Below are 18,917 nucleotides of genomic sequence, written 5' to 3'. Positions count from 1 at the left end.
GGCTCTGTTTCATTTTTTTCCATTAAGAAAAAAGTCCCCTTTTAAAACAAGCAGGGCTGGGTGTGACAGCACATGCCTGTAATCCCAGCACTTTGGGAGGCTGAGGTGGGAGGACTGCTTGAGCCCAGGAGTTCAAGATCAGCCTGGGCAACAGAGTGAGATGAGACCCTATCTTTATTAAAAAAAAAAAAAAAATAGCCAAAAAACTTTGTGTGGTGCTGGTGTGCGTGGTAGCCCCAGCTACTCAGGGGGCTGAGGATGTGGTGGCATGTACCTGTGGTTCTGTGGTTCCGGCTACTCAGGAGGCTGAGGTGGGAGAACTGCTCGAGCCTGGGACATGGAGGCTGTAGCGAGCCATGATCGTGTCACGGTATTCCAGCCTGGGTGACAGAGCATGATTTTGCCTCAAAAAATAAACACATAAAACAAGTAGTACAGCGGAAGAGCTGGGAATGGATTGGCCAACGTTTACAGTTCATGGTTATCTTGAAGTTCCAGGTACAGCGGAGGCTGAGCCTCTGGGTGGTTTGAGGCCTGGTTGGCCATCAGATTTAGCTTCATACTTTGCCGCTGTCCTTAAGGGGGTGAGTCCTCCATGAAGAAAGGGAATAGTGACCTTTTCCATTTGACAGTTTAAGAATTTGACACTTTATAAAGAACAGCATCCAAAGAAAGTTTATTCTGTGATATTAGAGACAGAAGGTTTTCATATAAATGCAAGTTTGACAAAGTCAGCATCTTTCTAGTTGTCTAAGGAAGAGTCACTTGTAACACAGCCAGCCAGCAGGCTGCTTTGTTTTTTATTATAAAGAACACTAACACAAATGCAGCATGATTGCTGTAAAATAAATGTGAAATTTGTACAAAAGTCCCAGTCCTTCCGCAGTTCTAGGTTTACAGTCAGGCTCAATCTTACTTGCCCCGCTCCTGCATGAAAACAAGTGCGTTTTATACAGCCTCTGCCCCCAAATGGCATAGCTTAAGGCTCTATATTATATTTAAAATTAAGGTTTTTTTCCTATCATCCACATCAATTTGGAACCTGCTGGTGACTCTTCTACCACAGAGGGTAAATAAAAAGACCAGTTTTTAAAGTAAGAGGATTCAGCTCATCTTATAAAAGTATAGTAGTTTCGGCCAGACGTCCGTTAACATCTGTTTAAATTAGATACAGACGCAATGCCAAATATTAGAATCATAAATGTAATTTTGGAGATGATGTTTACCTTGAGTAGGAAGACACTTGGACCATATTAAATTTGAAAGTCTTCTGTTCCAGACCAAAATGGGGTAGGCTAATTCCCTGTCATCCAAGCAACTAAAAGGTAAAAACCTTATAACTTTAAAATAAAAAAGGTTATTTTTTTTGCCCTATAAAGGACAGGCAGTATGAGTTAATACATTAAAATTATTTTGTATATCCCCGCTCCAAACAACCACAAAAATGGTACTTTTTAAATGCCTGCCCATCCTCTCCTGGAAGGGAGTTTTTCCAAGATTTGGGGTGACTGGTTCATCCCACAGCCCCAGGCAGCAGTTTATCCTGGAACTGTCCTCTGTTCTCCCGTCACTGCTGAGCCCTGAGAATTGTGAACGGCCCTCGGAGCATCTAGGCCTCTGCAACAATCAGGTCTCTGGTGACTTGAAATGCAGCAATGAGGGAGCTCAGCTGGATCTTCTCGTTGGTGCCAACAGAAAGCCTGTACCTAACAGAAACCAAACGCAGGGTAAGAAAAAAGACACCAAACACAGCTGTCTTTTCTTAAGGGAACGAGATCTAGGGCTGAAAATCTGTTGAAGGAGTGGGGATGGGAATTGATAAAACAAATTTGCCCTGGATGGCAATCTTGTATGTGTCCCCCTAACATTTTCTTCTCTGCCCTACACATTGATTTATAAATGTGATGTTTCAAACTTGTAAGGACAGATTCAATTTTAAAAATTATTAGGTATCAGGCCGGGCGCGGTGGTTCACACCTGTAATCCCAGCACTTTGGGAGGCGGGCCAATCACTTGAGGCCAGCCTGGCCAACATGGTGAAATCCCCGTCTCTACAAAACAAACAAACAAAAAACAAAAATTAGCCGGGCATGGTAGTGCATGCCTGTAATCCCAGCTCCTCAGGAGGCTGAGGCAGGTGAATCGCTTGAACCTGGGAGGCAGAGGTTGCAGTGAGCCGAGATTGCGTCACTGTACTCCAGCCTGGGCGACAGAGCGAGACTCTGTCTCAAAAAAAGAAATAAATTATTAGGTATCAACAGCGGTGTTCTGAACTTAACTTTGTCCTAACTATACAGATATACAAAATTTATGTAATGAAGGATTATTTCGTCGGCAAAATACGTTAAGAGGGAAACAAAACAGAGATTTCCTTCCTCTTAATTAAGCCATTCCACTGGGAAGTTTGGCTGATACATCTGTGGGTCTGTGGTCTAGTCAGTAAAGCAGGACACTGGAGTTCATCTTGCCACCTTTTAAATGCCCAGCCACTGAGAGCAAAATCATCATATTCACAATGCAATGAGGAGAGGTGACCTAATTTGTGCCTGTGAAAGCCAATCCCACAAATTAGAGTTGGCCTATGCTGACGTCTATGTTGAACCCAATGCTCTGTCTACTTAAATGATAGCTGCCAGCTTCACTGGGGGCTAATAACAGTGTTTACGGAACCAGGCAAAGCAGAAAATTGAGTTTGTGTTTACTTTTCCCCCCAATATGCTTTAGTATGCCAAAATGCCTTAATAACAGCTGGGTGGTTGAAGTGAAGCAGGCCTCCCGAATAACAAGGGCATTTTCAGAATCAATGTGGGCCGAGCCTGTGAGGTCCAAGGAGAGGGCTTCATCTCAGATATGTAACGGATCTGTACTTGACCTGTGAATTTATCCCCATGTTCTTTAAGCAGCTCACACCCTTCCCCACATTCCATTCAATATCACCTGACTAGATTGTACCGTATGTGAATGATTTAGGAAAAAAAACTGAAACCAAAAAAGTTGAAACAAATAACTCACAACAGGGGAAAAAAGGACGAAAAGAATTAAAACTAGAACAAGAAGTACTCACTCAATGTCTGCCATTTTGATCAATAAATGTATTCGAACTGAAGATGGAAAGTCAACTGAGGGAAAAACAAAATCAAACGAGTTAGGTCACTCTCTACTGTCAAAAAACCCACAGAGGACAAATGAGTTTCAACATCAAATCCTTAACACTGAACTAGTCCTGAGGCCTCAGCCTGCTCTTTAGATACCAGACCTCTAAGAAAGTAGAAACAGTGCTGGTTTCATACTTTTTACTCACTCGATTTTGTGCTTTATAGGGTAGTCAAAAAGGAAAATGAGCAGATACCAAAGTGATCCTAAGAGCACCAAAGATCACACTGCTCTTAGCAGCCGGGTAGCTCTACAAGTTAACTTGAATGCTGAGTTCCCACTTGCTGTTTTTATTTTATATTTTACTTTATTTTGAGACGGGGTCTCGCTCTCTTGCCCAGGCTGGAGTGCCATGGCATGGCGTGATCATGACTCACTGCAGCCTTGACCTCTTGGGCTTGAGGGATCCTCCACCTCAGACTCTTGAGTAACTGGGGCTACAGGTGTGCACCACCTTGCCTGGCTGTTTTGTATTTTTTTGTAGAGATGCGGTTTCACCATGTTGCCCAGGCTGGTCTCAAACTCCTGGGCTCAAGTGATCCACCCATTTCGACTTCCCAAAGTGTTCGGATTACAGGCGTCAGCCACTGTACCGATCCTGTCCCCATTTAAAAACCAAGCACAAACAACTGATTTTTTAAAGTTGGTTTATGCTCAGCTTCCACAATCAAGGTGCAGAGCTGGGCCTGAGCCAACCATACCTTGGGCAGAAGGCATGGCATGGGCCAGCCAGGAAGAGACCTGTGAAGGCCTGGGCAGAACCAACATTCATTGACCCAGTTAAGTCTCCATCTTGCAGTTGGCCACTGCGGAGGGAAGAGCTTCTCCGAAAGCCTACACAAGTCACCTGGGGAGCTTAGAGAATACAGATGCCTGGTTGTCCTCCGAGAAGCTGACTTAATTTGTCTGGAGTGCCCCTATCTGCTGCCACGGTTGAGAACCAATTCTCTGTGTAGAAGGTACAGGCAAGTGTGGAACTTAAGATGTTTTTCTTAAGCCTGCTTTGGTTTACATGGTTTACATATCTTCTCTTTCTTTTCTGAGAATATATATCTAGATAGACAGATAGATAGAGACTTTTTTTTTTTTTTTTTAGAAATGTGAATTAATATATACTACTTACTACTATAAAATATAAACCCCTAGAGGAAATAAAGTTAGCCTCCAGGAGTTTTCACTTTCCCCAGCAGTTCTAGATATTAAAAGAGGGTTTATGGAACAAAGTTTTTTTTTGTTTTTTTGTTTTTTTTTTTGAGACAAACTCTAGCTCTGTCACCCAGGCTGGAGTGCAGTGGCAATTCCTGGCTCACTGCAACCTCCACCTCCCAGGTTCAAATGATTCTCCCACCTCAGCCTCCCAAGTAGCTGGGATTACAGGCGTGCGCCACCACGCCGGGCTAATTTTTTGTATTTTTAGTAGAGATGGGGTTTTACCATGTTGCCCAGGCTGGTCTTGAACTCCTGACCTCAGGTGATCGGCCTGCTTCGGCCTCCCAAAGTGCTAGGATTACAGGCTTGAGCCACCGTACCCAGCTCTGGAACAAAATTTTAAACAGTGGCAAGACAGAACTGCTAACAAGAAGGGTCTGATTTACACTTCATTAGTTTCTTTGATTCAAGAATGAAGCCTCCTGTCCTAACCATCCTTAACCCCAAAGCAGGCTACCTTCTCCACAGCTTCTCAGCTGGGGAATAATGTAAGTTACCTCTATGCACAAACAAGTGTATCTCTGTTAGGATATCATGCAGTGCCAACCCCTTCAGAGTTTTCAACTCTGTAATATCTAGAGGAGCAGTTAAGGCAAAGCGAACAAGTTCAGAACAAACATACTGCAGAGAATTTTGAATCCAAACCCGGGCAAGAGACTTTTTAAAGTAGGGCTTTTAATCCCAACACAACTGTTTCTCTTTCAGCTTGAAGCTGCATGTGTTGGACTCCAATTCTTTATTTTTCTTTGTTTCATCTTCAGTAAGGGCTTTCTGAAAGACAGAGTTGTACCTCCTTCTAGTAGAGAATAAAGCCAACTGCATTTTCTTTTTCTTTCTTTCTTTTTTTTTTTTTTAAGATGGAGTCTCCCTCTGTCACCCAGGCTGGAGTACAGTGGCATGACCTCGGCTCACTGCAACCTCTGCTTCCCGGGTTCAAGCAATTCTCATGCCTCAGCCTCCCGAGTAGCTGGAACTACAGGTACCTACCACCACGCCCGGCTAATTTTTGTATTTTTAGTAGAGACGGGGTTTCGCCATGTTGGCCAGGCTGGTCTTGAACTTCTGACCTCAAGTGATCTACCCGCCTCAGCCTCCAAAAGTGTTGGGATTACAGGCATGAGCCACCACACCCAGCCCCAAATGCATTTTCAAAAAGGCTGCATATCACCATTCCTAGCCTTTAATTTCTTAGCACAAGAGCTATCACTATCAATGACCACTTGAAAATTCCTGCATCTTCAATGCCAAGGCCTAAGCTTTTCTCCCATCTGTGAGTGAAGCTGCTTCAAGCCTTACCCCGACTTAAAGGTCAGAGCCCTCCAAGCAGAACTCTGGAGTGCTAAAGGCAAGTACCCACTCCACCTACAGACATCTCACTCCCACAACAAGCTGACCAGAGTCGCCTGCAGCCAGTCATCCTTTACCAGCAAGGTGTGGGTGCTGGCTGCAGCCTGAACTCCTGGGGCCACCTTCAGGTCTCAGTGGCCAGGAGGTCATGAGAAAGGATACTTCTGTAGGCTGTGGTGAAATCTTGATTCAACATCCAGTCCAGGATGTTGGCAATGTCTGACTTGAGCGGGTGCCCGGTGCAAGTGTAGACAGTCTCCTCTGTCACCTTCCCAAAGGCCATATTGGTGCTCTGTGCAGAGAGAGGGGGAAAGGGAAGATCTCAGTGGCTGTCACAGCCGCCACCAAGCTGCAGGGAGCCAAGAAGAAATTGCCAAGGCAGCAATGCAGGTGGGCAGCAAAGTTCTATGGGCACAAGGCAATGGGAACCCACATATTCAATACTGGGAGAGTCACCTCATCAGAAGATGCCACAGCCTGTTGGCTATTCCAGTGCCAAATCCTTCCCTCCCTTTGCCTTCTTTGAAACAAATGATTCTTTTTGTTTTTAAAACATTTTCTTTTGCTCTCTCTTTGTGTTTTGAGACAGGGTCTTGCTCTGTTGCCCATGCTAAAGTGCAGTGGCATGATCATGGCTCACTGTAGCCTCGACCTCCTAGGCTCAAGTCACCCTCCTGCCTCAGCCTCCTGAGTAGATGGGACTACAGGCGTGCACCACCACACCTGGCTCATGTTTTTTTAGTGGAGACAGAGTCTCACTATGTTGCCCAGGCTGGTCTCCAGCTCCTGGGCTCAGAAAATCCACCTCCCTCGGCATCCCTAAGTGCTGGGATTACAGGCGTGAGCCACCATACCTGGCCTGCAACAAGTGATTTTCTCAATTAATCAAAATACAAAGTGAGGAGGGGGAATCCTGCAGGTTATGAGATCAAGGTCTTACCAGCTGTAGATTTCTAAATTTACAGATTGATCATGCCTTTGCTTAGGTCTTTCTTAAAAAACTATTACAAAACAATGACTCAGGATTTGCTGGGACAAGGCCGGGCATGGTGGCTCATGCCTGTAATCCCAGCACTTTAGGAAGCCAAGGCGGATGGATCACTTGAGGTCAGGAGTTCGAGACCAGCCTAGCCAACATGGCGAAATCCCATCTCTATTAAAAATACAAAAATTAGTAGGGCGTGGTAGCGGGCACCTGTAACCCCAGCTGCTCAGGAGGCAGGAGATTCGCTTGAACCCAGGAGGCGGAGGTTGCAGTGAGCTGAGATTGTGCTGCTCACTCCAGCCTGGGCGACAGAGCAAGACTCTGTCTCCAAAAAAAAAAAAGGATTTGCTGAGACCATACCTGCAAAATGTTCAGAGCCCTGCGCATGTCTCCGCTGGAAAGAGTGACTAGTGCTTTCATTCCATCTTCACTTACATCAACTCTGAAAGAAATAGCAAAAGGGATTTATGAGGCCCCCTGAGAGCACCAGCATTCACCAAAGGAACAAGATGGCCTGGAATGATTAAGGCTTTAAAGGAATGAAGGAAAGAGAGGAACAGAGTTAATAATCTCCTGATCTGTATGATCTAGAATTCACTCTGGTTTTTAGGGACCTGGGCTTCACATTAGTAGTCACAGCCAACCAAAATCGAGAACAGCCTGTATTTGGAACAAGCATTCTCCCATGGAGCCAGTCGCCTTGAATTCTGCTCTCTGGGGAGGACAGAGGCCTGGCACAAGCCATGATCACACAGCCGAAACTGCTCCTTCACAACAAGCAGCTGCTCAGGTCGGCTACTTGCTTGGCGTCTGATTACACAGAATGTGCTGTCTTAGAACCTTCCCTTCTAGTCTAAAAAGGCTGGAAGCATCTTTGCAGAAGGGACTCAGCAGCCTGCAGTTTCCAATGACAAAGAAGAGTAGGAGGAAATTGGGACAGCTTCCAGGGGAGGAGGATGGAATCAAGAAAAATGAAGTACCAAATGACTTTTATGAGGAATGGCCTTGAGACAGCAGAGAAAATGATAGCAGTGGACGGTCCCCAGTGCCTCCCCTGTGCTAGGCACTCTGCAAAGTCGTTTTCCAACATCCTCTCCTCTACATACGAACCAGCCAGTCATCCCACAAGCCTGTTTCTACTACACTCCATCCCCAAAGGCCCGCAAAATACTCACTTCTCTTCTTCCACGACATGTTCCAGGCGGGGAACCATGAGTTCAGGAGTCAGGGGACCGAACCGAAACCTCGTGCAGCGGGACTGCAAGGCAGGGATGATCTTTGACAGATAGTTACAGATGAGGCAGAATCTGGTATTTTCTGTGAATTTCTCAATTACTGGTAAGAGAAAATAAAAACACCTCATGTCAAAGTCCATTCTGATTTTTCAGAGAGCCCAGAAAACTTGAATTTTTCTGTGGTCACAAGGGTACAGGAAAAGACTCAAGACTGCAAACAAGTGAGGATGTTGGCCGGGCGCGGTGGCTCACGTCTGTAATCCCAGCACTTTGGGAGGCTGAGGCGGGAGGATCACTTGAGGTCAGGAGTTCGAGACCAGTCTGGCCAACATGGCAAAACCTCTACTGAAAATACAAAATTTAGCCAGGTGTGGTGGCACATGCCTGTAATCCCAGCTACTTGGGAGGCTGAGGCAGGAGAACTGCTTGAATCTGGGAGATGGAGGTTGCAGTGACCCAAAATCATTCCACTGCACTCCAGCGTGGGCAACAGAGTGAGACTCTGTCTCAAAAAGGAAAGAATGTAAACAAGTGAGGATGCAGCCTACGACAAGACACGGCAGCACTGGCCTGTTCAGATCAGAGATTAGCCACTCCTCTTTTTTTTTGAAACAGAGTCTCGCTCTGTCGCCCAGGCTGGAGTGCAATGGCACGATCTTGGCTTACTGCAACCTCTGCCTCCCGGGTTAATGTGATTCTCCTGCCTCAGCCTCCCGAGTAGCTGGGACTACAGACACGTGCCACCACGCCCGGCTAATTTTTTATATTTTTAGTAGAAACGGGGTTTCACCATGTTAGCCAGGATGGTCTCGATCTCCTGACCTCATGATTCGCCTGCCTCGGCCTCCCAAAGTGCTGGGATTACAGGCATGAGCCACTGTGCCAGGCCAATTTTTGTATTTTTAGTAGAGACGGGGTTTCATCATGTTAGCCAGGCTGGTCTTGAACTCCTGACCTCATGATTCGCCTGCCTCGGCCTCCCAAAGTGCTGGGATTACAGGCATGAGCCAATGTGCCAGGCCAATTTTTGTATTTTTAGTAGAGACAGGGTTTCATCATGTTAGCCAGGCTGGTCTCGAACTCCTGACCTCAAGTGATCTGCCTGCCTCAGCCTCCCAAAGTACTGGGATTACAGGTGTGAGCCACTGCGCCCTGCCTAGCCACTCCTCTTTCACAAACTGGTAAACATGCCTCCGTGGGATTTTACAAAATGCCTCCTTTTTACTATTTGCCATGATTCTGGCACTTTTGCCATGTAATCCCATTAAGATTATGAGACCTCTTCTTGTCCTTTTACATAAAATTATATTTGGCAGGTTGATGATTCTTCACCTTCTATGGGCAGGGAGGGGGCAGCTTTTTGCAGACTTTTCCATGGAGACTGTCTGGAGGCCTCAGAGCACTCAAGGGAGCAATAATCCGAACAAAGAGTTGCTTATGACACCAGTTCCATTCTGTAGGTACCCAATGTTCTCACATGGGGATCTGCCCAGAATGACAGTCACTCGGCAGAACAAGATGCCGAAGAAATGCTGCCAAGCTTCTAGGACCAGAAGATATTCTCACTGTCCTCCTCCTCCTCCTCCTCCCCCACCTCTCCTCCTCCACCTCCCCCTACCCTCCTCCTCCGCCTTCTCCTCCCCCTCCTCCTCCTCACCCCCTCCTCCTCCCCCCCTTCCCCCATCCTTCTCTTAAACATGTGCTGCCATCTACTCCCTCCCCACAAACTCCTAAAGATCGTTCTTCTCTCAAAGCTGATTCACTTGGAATCTTAATAAGAGATGACAAGTGTCCTTTAAGAGAAAAGAACTGCACTAGGCCCCTGAAGACAGACAAATCGCAGGGTGCTCTCCCTCCCCCTGCCAAATCATTCATTTGGCAAGCAGTAAAGTAATATCAGCTCTCTGAGCACCTTAACTTCAGATACACTTTTCCTAGCTATTGTGGTTCAAAGGGTACCATTAGTAGAAAGGAAAGGGTACCATTAGCAGAAAGGACTCTGATAGTTTAAGGATGAAAGATTTTCCACACCCCATCCCATGGAAAGAGATGAATTCCCAACTCTGAAATTGAACCCAGTGTCAAAGGAGGTTGAACACCAGTGACTGGCCAGACTTAAAAGTCCCCGCAGGGCTTAGTCCTTAGGCTGCTGAAGGGGAAGTTCCTGCTACAGAGGTATCTAGCCTGTATCATTAGATGGGAGACACAAAGAAAGGCATAGAGATTTCTCTGGGCCAGAAGATGAAAACTGAAAACAAGCCAAGCCATATCTCACGTCCTAATTCTCCTGTAATCCCAGCACTTTGGGAAGCCGAGGTGGGCGGATCACCCGAGGTCAGGAGGTCGAGACCAGCCTGGCCAACATGGTGAAACACCATCTCTACTAAAAATATAAAAATCAGCCGGGTGTGGTGGTGCATGCCTGTAATCCCAGCTACTCGAGAGGCTGAGGTCGGAGAATTGCTTGAACCCAGGAGGCAGAGGCTGCAATGAGCCAAGATCGCACCACTGCGCTCCAGCCTGGGTGACAGAGCAAGACTCTGACTCAAAACAAAAACAAAAACAAAAACAAAAAAAAAACTACCCCCCCCACCAAAAAAAACCAATAACAACAGCAACAAACACAAAGTTCCTAATTCTCCTTCCAGTGTGTGCGCCAGCCCAAACACTCCACAGTGCCTCTGCTTACCTCTTCTCAAGGCATTCTGGGCATCCTGAGTCATGGCGTCTGCTTCATCCAAGATCACTAGCTTAAAGCCTTTCCTAGAAAAACAAATGGTGCTGTCTAAAGATTTCTTCAATCTCACCTCAACATCTGGGCTCAAACCTACATCTTCCCATTGTGCCATCGGGCCCTGTCTCAGAAAGACAATTTCTTCTAGAACTTTGGCCAAGGCAGACATCTTTGGTCACTCAGAGAGGAAATGCCGCATCACTCCTTCAACCCTTGGTGGGAACGGAGGAGACTTCTCTACTTCTGTGCGCTGTGTCCTCTGGCATCTTCACTTTCCTCCACATGGCACCCTACCATGCTACTGCTTTTCCCGTCTCCCTCACTCACGCCTGAGTCTCTCACCCTTTTGCTTTTTTTGAGACGAAGTTTTTGCTGTTGCCCAGGCTGGAGTGCAGTGCCGCGATCTTGGCTCGCTGCAACCTCTGCCTCCCGGGTTCAAGCGATTCTCCTGCCTCAGCCTCCTGAGTGGCTGGGATTACAGGCGCCCATCACCATGCCCAGATAATTTTTGTATTTTTAGTAGAGACGAGGTTTCACTGTGTTGGCCACGCTGGTCTTGAACTCTTGACCTCAGGTGATCCACCTGCCTAGGCCTCCCAAAGTGCTAGGATTACAGGTGTGAGCCACTGCACCTGGCCCTCACCCTTTTTCTTTCTTTTTTTTTTTTAGCCACCATCCTAGTTGTCCTTCCTGATCTCAATTTATTTTTAAATTCAAACTAGCTCATCCAGTCTTAGGGTAATCTAACCAGTTCTCAGGAACTAAAAATGAAGTTAATGCTCCCCTAAAGAACTTGGTAATACAGGCTGGGCTCATATCTGTAATCCCAGCACTTTGGGAGGCTGCGGCAGGCAGATCACCTGAGCTCAGGAGTTCGAGACGAGCCTAGGCAACATGGCAAAACCCCATGTCTACTAAAAAATACAAAAATTAGTTGGGCGTGATGGCTCACGACTGTAGTCCCAGCTACTGAGGAGGCTGAGGCTGGAGGATCACTTGAACCCAGGAGGCAGAGGTTGCAGTGAGCTGAGATCATGCTACTTGCACTCCAGCCTGTACCATAGAGGGCGACCCTGTCTCCAAAAAAAAAAAGAAAAAAAAAAAAAAACTTGCTAATACAAGTGTAGATAACATTTTATTTTAACAGTTGCATTGTAACGCTTCTTACTACCATCGCTCTCCTTTATCTCTTTTCCATGGTTGCTTTGGACAAAGTCACTTTTTTTTCAACCCATATAAACTGGCTAAGGAGACGATTAAAAAATTAAGCCATATCATCTTACTAATCAAAATCAAGGGAGCGAAATTACACAAATAATTCTTACTTAAATATTGTCCTTGTGCTAGCAAAGCTCAGGATCGGCCCTCGAACGATGTCTATTCCTCGGTCATCTGAAGCATTCAGCTAAATGTGGAAGACAGAAGCCGAAACAAAAACCATGTTGCTGTGCTATCGGTGAGTTCTTGGTGTTAGTGTATTTCCTCATGAGTCCAGCTCAGCAGGCTAGCTCTCTATGTCTAATGATGGCTAAGAGATCATCATAAAATAAAAAATCAGTTTTACACAAAACTCACTAAATCAGTAAAGATGGCTATATTACCCCCACCCTTTGAGGACAATGACTGACATAAACTGGAGAAATAATTAATTGGTATGGTTACACTGAACAGCACCTCTGGTATGAGCAGAATGATACAAATTTCAGCTACCACAATCCTAAGTTACCAAGTTCTTAATAAACTGAAATAAGGACATTAGTAGCAGCAAAGTTCTGAGACCCGCATCTAAAAAGTAAGTTAAACTTTTCTTGCAATAGACAATACTCAGATTTTTGAATCTATTAGTCAAGGTCCCAGCAATATACAGATGGCATACTCAAATGCAGCAATTTGAAGAGAATTAAACAAGGAGATCTTTTTAAAGGTGTGATATAGGAAAACCATAGTGCTATGCAATACCTGTCACCCTTGAGCCTAAAGGGGCTAGTGAAGGGAGTGGCTGTAGGCACCTGGAGAGGGCTGCAGGAAAGGTACTACCTGTGAGATGTATCCTACAGGTGGGCCATGCTGCCAGCCTGTGTCAGCCCCCAGGGAAGGTCCAGGCATCACTCACTTCCTTCCCCTACCCCTGCCAAGGCCCCTGTTGGCCAAACCCAACCAGGAGCCAGAGGGTAAGTGAGCTTATAGTCAGCAGAGCTCAGCCTTCCAGGCAGGAATAGGGTGGAGAAACGTGGAGAATTGATCTAGAGGGGCCATGGCAGACAGGCAGCAACCAAGTCACCATAAAGTAAGGTTTGGGGAGAAGTTGGCAACAGCAAAGAAAAAGGTGCCTAACCCTAAACTGCCTTCTACAATCCAGACCAAAATGACCATTATAGGAAAAAGGGAATTAAAATATCTTATTTCAAATTTACTTCTTTCCTAACTGTCCGTGGGGCAACTTACTTTTAAAGTAAAATAAAACCAGCAGAACTGAAATTAAGAGACTGGAGTCCTAAGTTATTTGTAGAGTAAGAACAATCTTATTTACCTCCAAGACCATGGAGCCAAATTCTTTGTCTTTATATAGCTGTTTCGCACAGGCTAGGATGGTAGATGTCTTGCCTGTCCCTGGCGGACCGTAGAGAAGCAAGTGTGGCAGTCGGTCTTCAATGATAAACTTCTGAACTGAGGATCAGGAAGGAAGAATTGGGAGCTGCCTCATTCACCCTGGGCCCCTGAGTTGGGCTGAGAGCTCTTCAACCCAATTCAATGTCTAAATCAGAGGCAGATGCAACTTGATGTAGGGGCCTCACTTCTGCTTTCCTGGGGCAATTGGAATTCACTCAATAGTGCAGCCAGTCAACAAGTATTTACTGAGTGCCTACTGTGTTACGGGCACCTTTCTGGGTGCTGGCAACATCTGTGAACTTAAATGATTCTCCGTAATGCTATTTTTACTCCGCTGTGTTGCAATTTTATGCTTATGTTTGTGACTTACCCACTAGACTGTAGCGACCTGAAGAAAATGAATGAATGATCTTAAAGCCACATTCTACAAAGCTCAATCAGATTCTTTGGAGTTATTACTTAGGAGAGACAACATCACCAAGAAATTTATACAAATCCCTCAACCAGGACAAGAGCAACTGACACATGGATACTTACTGGTACTCAGAATGTCCTGATGAGAAATGAGATCATTCAGGGTCTGTGGCCGGTATTTTTCAACCCTGAAATACAATTTAGTACGTATTATGACATATATAAATGCAAGAATATTTTAAGTGCAAAAGAATCCTTGCAGGTCAGGCACAGTGGCTCATGCCTGTAATCCCAGCACTTTGGGAGGCTGCGGTGGGTGGATCATTTGGGGTCAGGAGTTCAAGACCAACCAGCCCGGCCAACATGGCAAAACCCTGTCTCTATGCGTACCTCCTAGGGTCTCTGTAAGGATAGGACAACTAACAGGGCGTCTGCTAACCCGATAATATGCCATTCAATAAAAAATACCAAAAAATACAAAAATTAGCTGGGCATGGTGGTATACCCCTGTAGCCCCAGCTACCCAGAATACCCAGAAGGCTGGGGTGGGAGAATTGCTTGAACCTGGGAGGCGGACGTTGCAGTGAACTGAGATTGCACCACTGCACTCCAGCACTCCAGCCTGGGCGACAGAGTGAGACCTTGTCTCAAAAAAAAAAAAAAAAAAAAAGAATCCTTTCATATCCTAATTTAAAAAGGAATAAGAAAGCACTTTAAGTTTGAACACAGATCAGTGGTTTTCAACCACGGATGATTTTGTCCTCCTAGGAACATCTAGTGATATCTGGAAACATATTTAGTTGTCACAGGTGGGCAGAGGGTCCTATGGCACTTAGTGTGTAGTCTCTAGGAATGCTGTTAAACATGCTACAGTGCACAGGACAGCTCCCCTAAACCCATCCAGAGTATCTGGCCCAAAATGTCAACAGTGCTGAGGTTGAAAACTCTGTTCTAATTTCATCTTTCCAGCTGTTTGCCTATAATCTCAACCTGATGGGCACCTACTATTTCAAAGTGCATTTGAAACTGAACTCCTACCCAAATAGCCTTCAACAGAAGAATGGATAGGTAAAATCTCTTCTGTCCATACAATGGAATGATTCAGCCATAACAAGAAATGAACTACTGATACAAGCAGCAACATGTATGAACCTTGAAAACATGATGCTGAGTGAAAGAAACCAGACACAAAAGGCCACATAGTGTAGGATTCCACTTACATGAAATGTTCAGAATAGGCAAATCCATACAGACAGAAAGCAGATTAGTGGTTGCCAGGGGCTAGAGGAAGGGGAGAATGGGGAGTAACTGTCAATGGGTACAGGATTTCCATTTGGGGTGATGAAATTTTGGAACTAGATAGCGGGAAGACTCCACAACAGTACACTGCATTCTGAATGTACTTAATGCCACTGAATTGTACATTTTAAAATGGTTACAGGATAGGCTTGGTAGCTCGCCTCTAAAAGTCCCAGTTCTTCGGAGGCTGAGGCAGGAGAATGGCTTGAACCCCAATGTTTGAGGTTACACTGAGCTGTGATCACACCACTGCGCTCCAGCCTGGGCGACAGAGCGAGACCTTGTCTCTAAAAAAAAATACGTAAATACATAAAATAGTTACAACTGTCAATCTTCTGGGTTTTTTTTAACCACAATAAAGACAAATTGGACTAGTTACTAGACAATGACAACTTGGAGCTTTTCGAAGCCAAGCCAAATTGCTTCAAAGTCTTGGAAGCATTGCTAGAACACAGCTGTTGAAGTAGGATGGTTAAGAGTACAAGCTCTGAATTCAGACTTCCTAGATTCACCTCCAAGCCAATTTTCTAGCCTTGGACCATAAGGAAGTCATTTAACCTTCCTAAAATGCAGTTTTCTCCTGTGTAAAATTTGAAGCGGTGCCTGCCTCCTACGGTATTTGTAAGGATCGAACATCTAACAGGGCGTCTGCTAATCTAATAATATGCCATTCAATAAAAGTTGACCAGGGAGCGTTATTACTAGTTTAAAATGTGACCAATTGTCGCATCGCAGGTTTTGAAGAGTGGGAAGAGAGCATTTTGGCATGGAGGCCATTGCAGGTGTCAGGAGACGCGGGATCGAACCCCTATGCTGTCACCAGGTGCGAAAGCCGCCTTCTTCTTCGGCAAATGGAGCTGGGGGTGAAAGGGTGAGAACTGGCAAAAGTCCTAAACAGAACGGACGAGTCTGGGGAGCTGGGGGATGTCGGGGGAAACCTCTGCAGCTCGGTCCCGGCTGCAGGCCCGGGGACGACGGGAAGAGGTCGGGTTGGGGTCCGGTCCCCTGCCACCCCAGCCACCTCCTCCCCGCGCGGCCGCCCGGCCCCCTCTGCCCCCCGCCGCCGCTCGGCCTCCTCCTACCAGGGCAGGTTCCTGATCTTGGTCGCCGCGGGCTGCTCCTGCTGCTTGAGCGCTGAGGTCTCCATGGCGGGGAGACGAAGGTGACCAGATCCACTGAGATCGTCGCGTCACCCAAGCGCCTGCACAGTGACCAGCCGCGACCTGACCCTGAGACCCTGGCACTTAGAGTTCGCGCGCAAAAGCAACTCTCGCGAGACGCGGCCACCAGTTTCCGACTTCCTCCCTCGGTCCCGCCCCCTCGCGTTGCTAGGGCGCCGGTTGCTAGGTTACCGGGCGGCGCGGGCCGCCAGCCTCCCTCCAAGCTCCGCCCCTCTAGCCTGCTCTGCGCTCTCAGATCCCAGGCGCTTCCAGAGCAGGGCAGCGGGAGAGGGAGGGCCCCCTGCAGCCCCAGTCATCATTACATATTAAGATCTCACGGCCAAAGCCAATTCCTGCCATCGCCAAGCTTCAAACACTTACGTTCAAAAGTGTTTACGAACAAAAGCTGTCGGGGCTCAAAAAAAAAAAAAAATTCTAAGAAAAAAAACAACCCTTAGGAAAACGGCTGGGTCTTGAATATAGATGCCCTTGAGAAAGAAGGCTCGCGATACCTCTCGGCCCCAAAGCTGGGAGGTGAATATTTGGAAATGAAAACAACCCCAAACAAACAGAACTGCAACCTACCTATCTCCGGAATCCGTGCCCCTCGCCCAATAAAATTTAGAGAACCAAACTCCAGAAAACGACTCCAGAGAAAAACAAACAGAAACTTCCAGTTGGGTTAATCTGTGTCGCTGGAAGGGTCTAGTTCAGGAACACAAAAGACAGGGTCCTTGTGATCTGAGATACTGAGGAGAATCGATATCAACATTTTAGGTTTTTTTCTGAGGCGAGGAGAATTCTAGATCACTTTTATTTTCTTCTTTTTTGTTGGTCTGTATTTTCTTTTCTTTTTTTTGGAGTCTTGCTCTGTCACCCAGGCTGGAGTGCAGTGGCGCTATCTCGGTTCACTGCAACCTCTGCCTCCCGGGTTCAAGCGATTCTCTGCCTCAACCTCCAGAGTAGCTGGGATTACAGGTGCGCGCCACCATGCCTGACTAATTTTTGTATTTTTAGTAGAGACGGGATTTCGCCATGTTGGACAGGCTGGTCTCGAACTCCTGACCTCAAGTGATCCACCCGACTCAGTCTCCCAAAGTGCTGCGATTACAGGCGTAAGCCACCACGCCTGGCCTGGTCTGCATTTTCCAGCAATGAGCATGCAAACATCCATATTGAAGTCTTGTCTTTTTTTTTTTTTTTCTTTTAACATGATGAGGAAGACAAAAATCCTGGGAGGATTTTTGAGGCTGGCCTGGGGTCAGCAGTGTTCTGATTAGGCGGTAGCAGTACTCTTTGCATCGGATTACATCAGTGTCACCTGCTTCAGGAACACAGCAGAGGGACAGGGGCAAGTATGTGATGGCAGTTATGGCTTCACCCTAGCACCTGCCTGGGGACCCCGAAGAAGGGGATCAGCTAGGGCTTGTGATGTGACAGTGCCCCTACTCTGCTTGCGCCCAGGAAACTTTAACACTGGGGGCTTAGATCATTAGCATGCCATTTTTAAATTTTTCTTTCTTTCTTTTAAGATAAAACTGGTTTTATTCATTTTTATCTCCAGGAAGGGAATCATAAATGATTAACAAGTTTTTCTTAAATACTAAAGCTAAAAATCAGCACATCTTTACAATTAATTTGCTGACACATGCTGAGGTGAGATATAGATGCCTCTGAATTAAAGTCAAAGAAAGACATTAAATATTTGTCATGTATTGCCAAATTCTGGGGTCTTTGAACACTCCTGGGGTTTTGTTTCGTTTCGTTTTTGAGAGAAGGTCTCACTATGTCACCCTGGAGTGCAGTGGCACAATCACAGCTCACTACACTTTAACTCCCGGGCTCAAGTGATCTGCCTGCCTTGGGCCTCTTAAAGTGCTGGGATTATTGGCATTAGCCACCACACCCAGCCCACTCCTGTTTTTTAAAAGGCATAAAATACAAGTGATAGGTATAAAAATAAAGGAAAACAGCTGATACAATTTTAGAAAACAACTGATACAATAACTAAACAAAATTATGAAAGATTACTAAAGAAATAAATGGTGCTATACCCTCCTCACCAACTATCTGATTGTTGAGAGGCAGGCTTCACACTGGGGTAAAATCCTAAAGGGTGGCTGATATGGTTTGGCTCTGTTTCTCCACTCAAATATCATCTTGAATTGTAATCCCCAGGTGTCCAGGGAAAGAGGTGAGTGGATCATGGGAGCGGTTTCCCCCATGCTGTTCTTGTGTTAGTGAGTGAGTTCTCACAAGATCTGATGGTTTGATAAAGAGCTCTTCCTACTTTGCTCTTTCTTCTCTCTCCCACCACCTTGTGAAGAAGGTGCCTGTTTCCCCTTCGCCTTCCACCATGATTGTAAGTTTCCTGAGGCCTCCCCAGCCATGTAGAACTGTGAGTCAATTAAATCTGTTTTCTTTATAAATTACCCAGTCTTGGGTATTTCTTTATAGCAGTGTGAAAATGGACTAGTACAGTGTCTTTTGAAACTAAAGAAGTCATCAAGAAAGCATTGCTTTGGGTGTCAGAAACTGCTTCGAATCAGTTCAACTCTAAAAATCTTTACACAGCCTGTGGAGAGAAACCTAAGCAAGTCCCCAAATCCTCAAGTGTTCCAGGAGAATGAAAAGAATTATAAAGGCTAAAGAATTGTTAGAATCAGTGCAGTGAACATGTAGACCAAAGCATTCTTACATGCCAGGAAAATGGTGCATTGGAATGTTTTTGCTTCTCATTAGAAAGGCAATTTAAGTTACAAGGCAAGGGC

General features: G+C 45.9%; 1 protein-coding gene across 3 annotated transcripts; it reads right to left on the bottom strand.

Moving 5' to 3' along the window:
* Positions 1-648: 648 nt before the first annotated feature.
* Positions 649-16,284, bottom strand: RFC5 (replication factor C subunit 5). Of its 3 annotated transcripts, XM_054527685.2 has the most exons (12): positions 16,069-16,117; positions 15,793-15,843; positions 13,811-13,875; positions 13,194-13,330; positions 11,989-12,068; positions 10,619-10,692; positions 7,870-8,029; positions 7,055-7,136; positions 5,872-6,001; positions 4,860-4,937; positions 3,065-3,119; positions 649-1,706 (listed from the first exon to the last, which is right to left on the bottom strand). In XM_054527685.2, the coding sequence occupies exons 4-12, from the start codon at positions 13,203-13,205 to the stop codon at positions 1,610-1,612; spliced, it is 768 nt and encodes a 255-aa protein (XP_054383660.1). In that variant the 5' UTR covers positions 13,206-13,330; positions 13,811-13,875; positions 15,793-15,843; positions 16,069-16,117; the 3' UTR covers positions 649-1,609. The 3 variants fall into 3 exon arrangements, with proteins under 3 accessions (XP_054383660.1, XP_009246571.1, XP_063568336.1); XM_009248296.4 differs by lacking the exon at positions 15,793-15,843 and having other exon boundaries at positions 16,069-16,284; XM_063712266.1 differs by lacking the exons at positions 15,793-15,843; positions 16,069-16,117 and adding an exon at positions 14,908-15,273.
* Positions 16,285-18,917: the final 2,633 nt, after the last annotated feature.

Source organism: Pongo abelii, chromosome 10, assembly GCF_028885655.2.
Source record: "Pongo abelii isolate AG06213 chromosome 10, NHGRI_mPonAbe1-v2.0_pri, whole genome shotgun sequence".
NCBI classification, from domain to species: Eukaryota; Metazoa; Chordata; class Mammalia; order Primates; family Hominidae; genus Pongo; species Pongo abelii.
This window is presented reverse-complemented; position numbering and strand designations above follow the sequence as displayed.

Bases quoted from the DNA above. Each gene is read 5' to 3' on its own strand.
- RFC5 (XM_009248296.4), bottom strand. From the start codon at position 16,133: ATGGAGACCTCAGCGCTCAAGCAGCAGGAGCAGCCCGCGGCGACCAAG. The intron at 13,876-16,068 runs GTAGGAGGAGGC...ATTGTATTTCAG, and splicing joins AAGATCAGGAACCTGCCCTG to GGTTGAAAAATACCGGCCAC. The intron at 1,707-3,064 runs GTGAGTACTTCT...GGTTTCTGTTAG, and splicing joins ATCAAAATGGCAGACATTGA to GTACAGGCTTTCTGTTGGCA.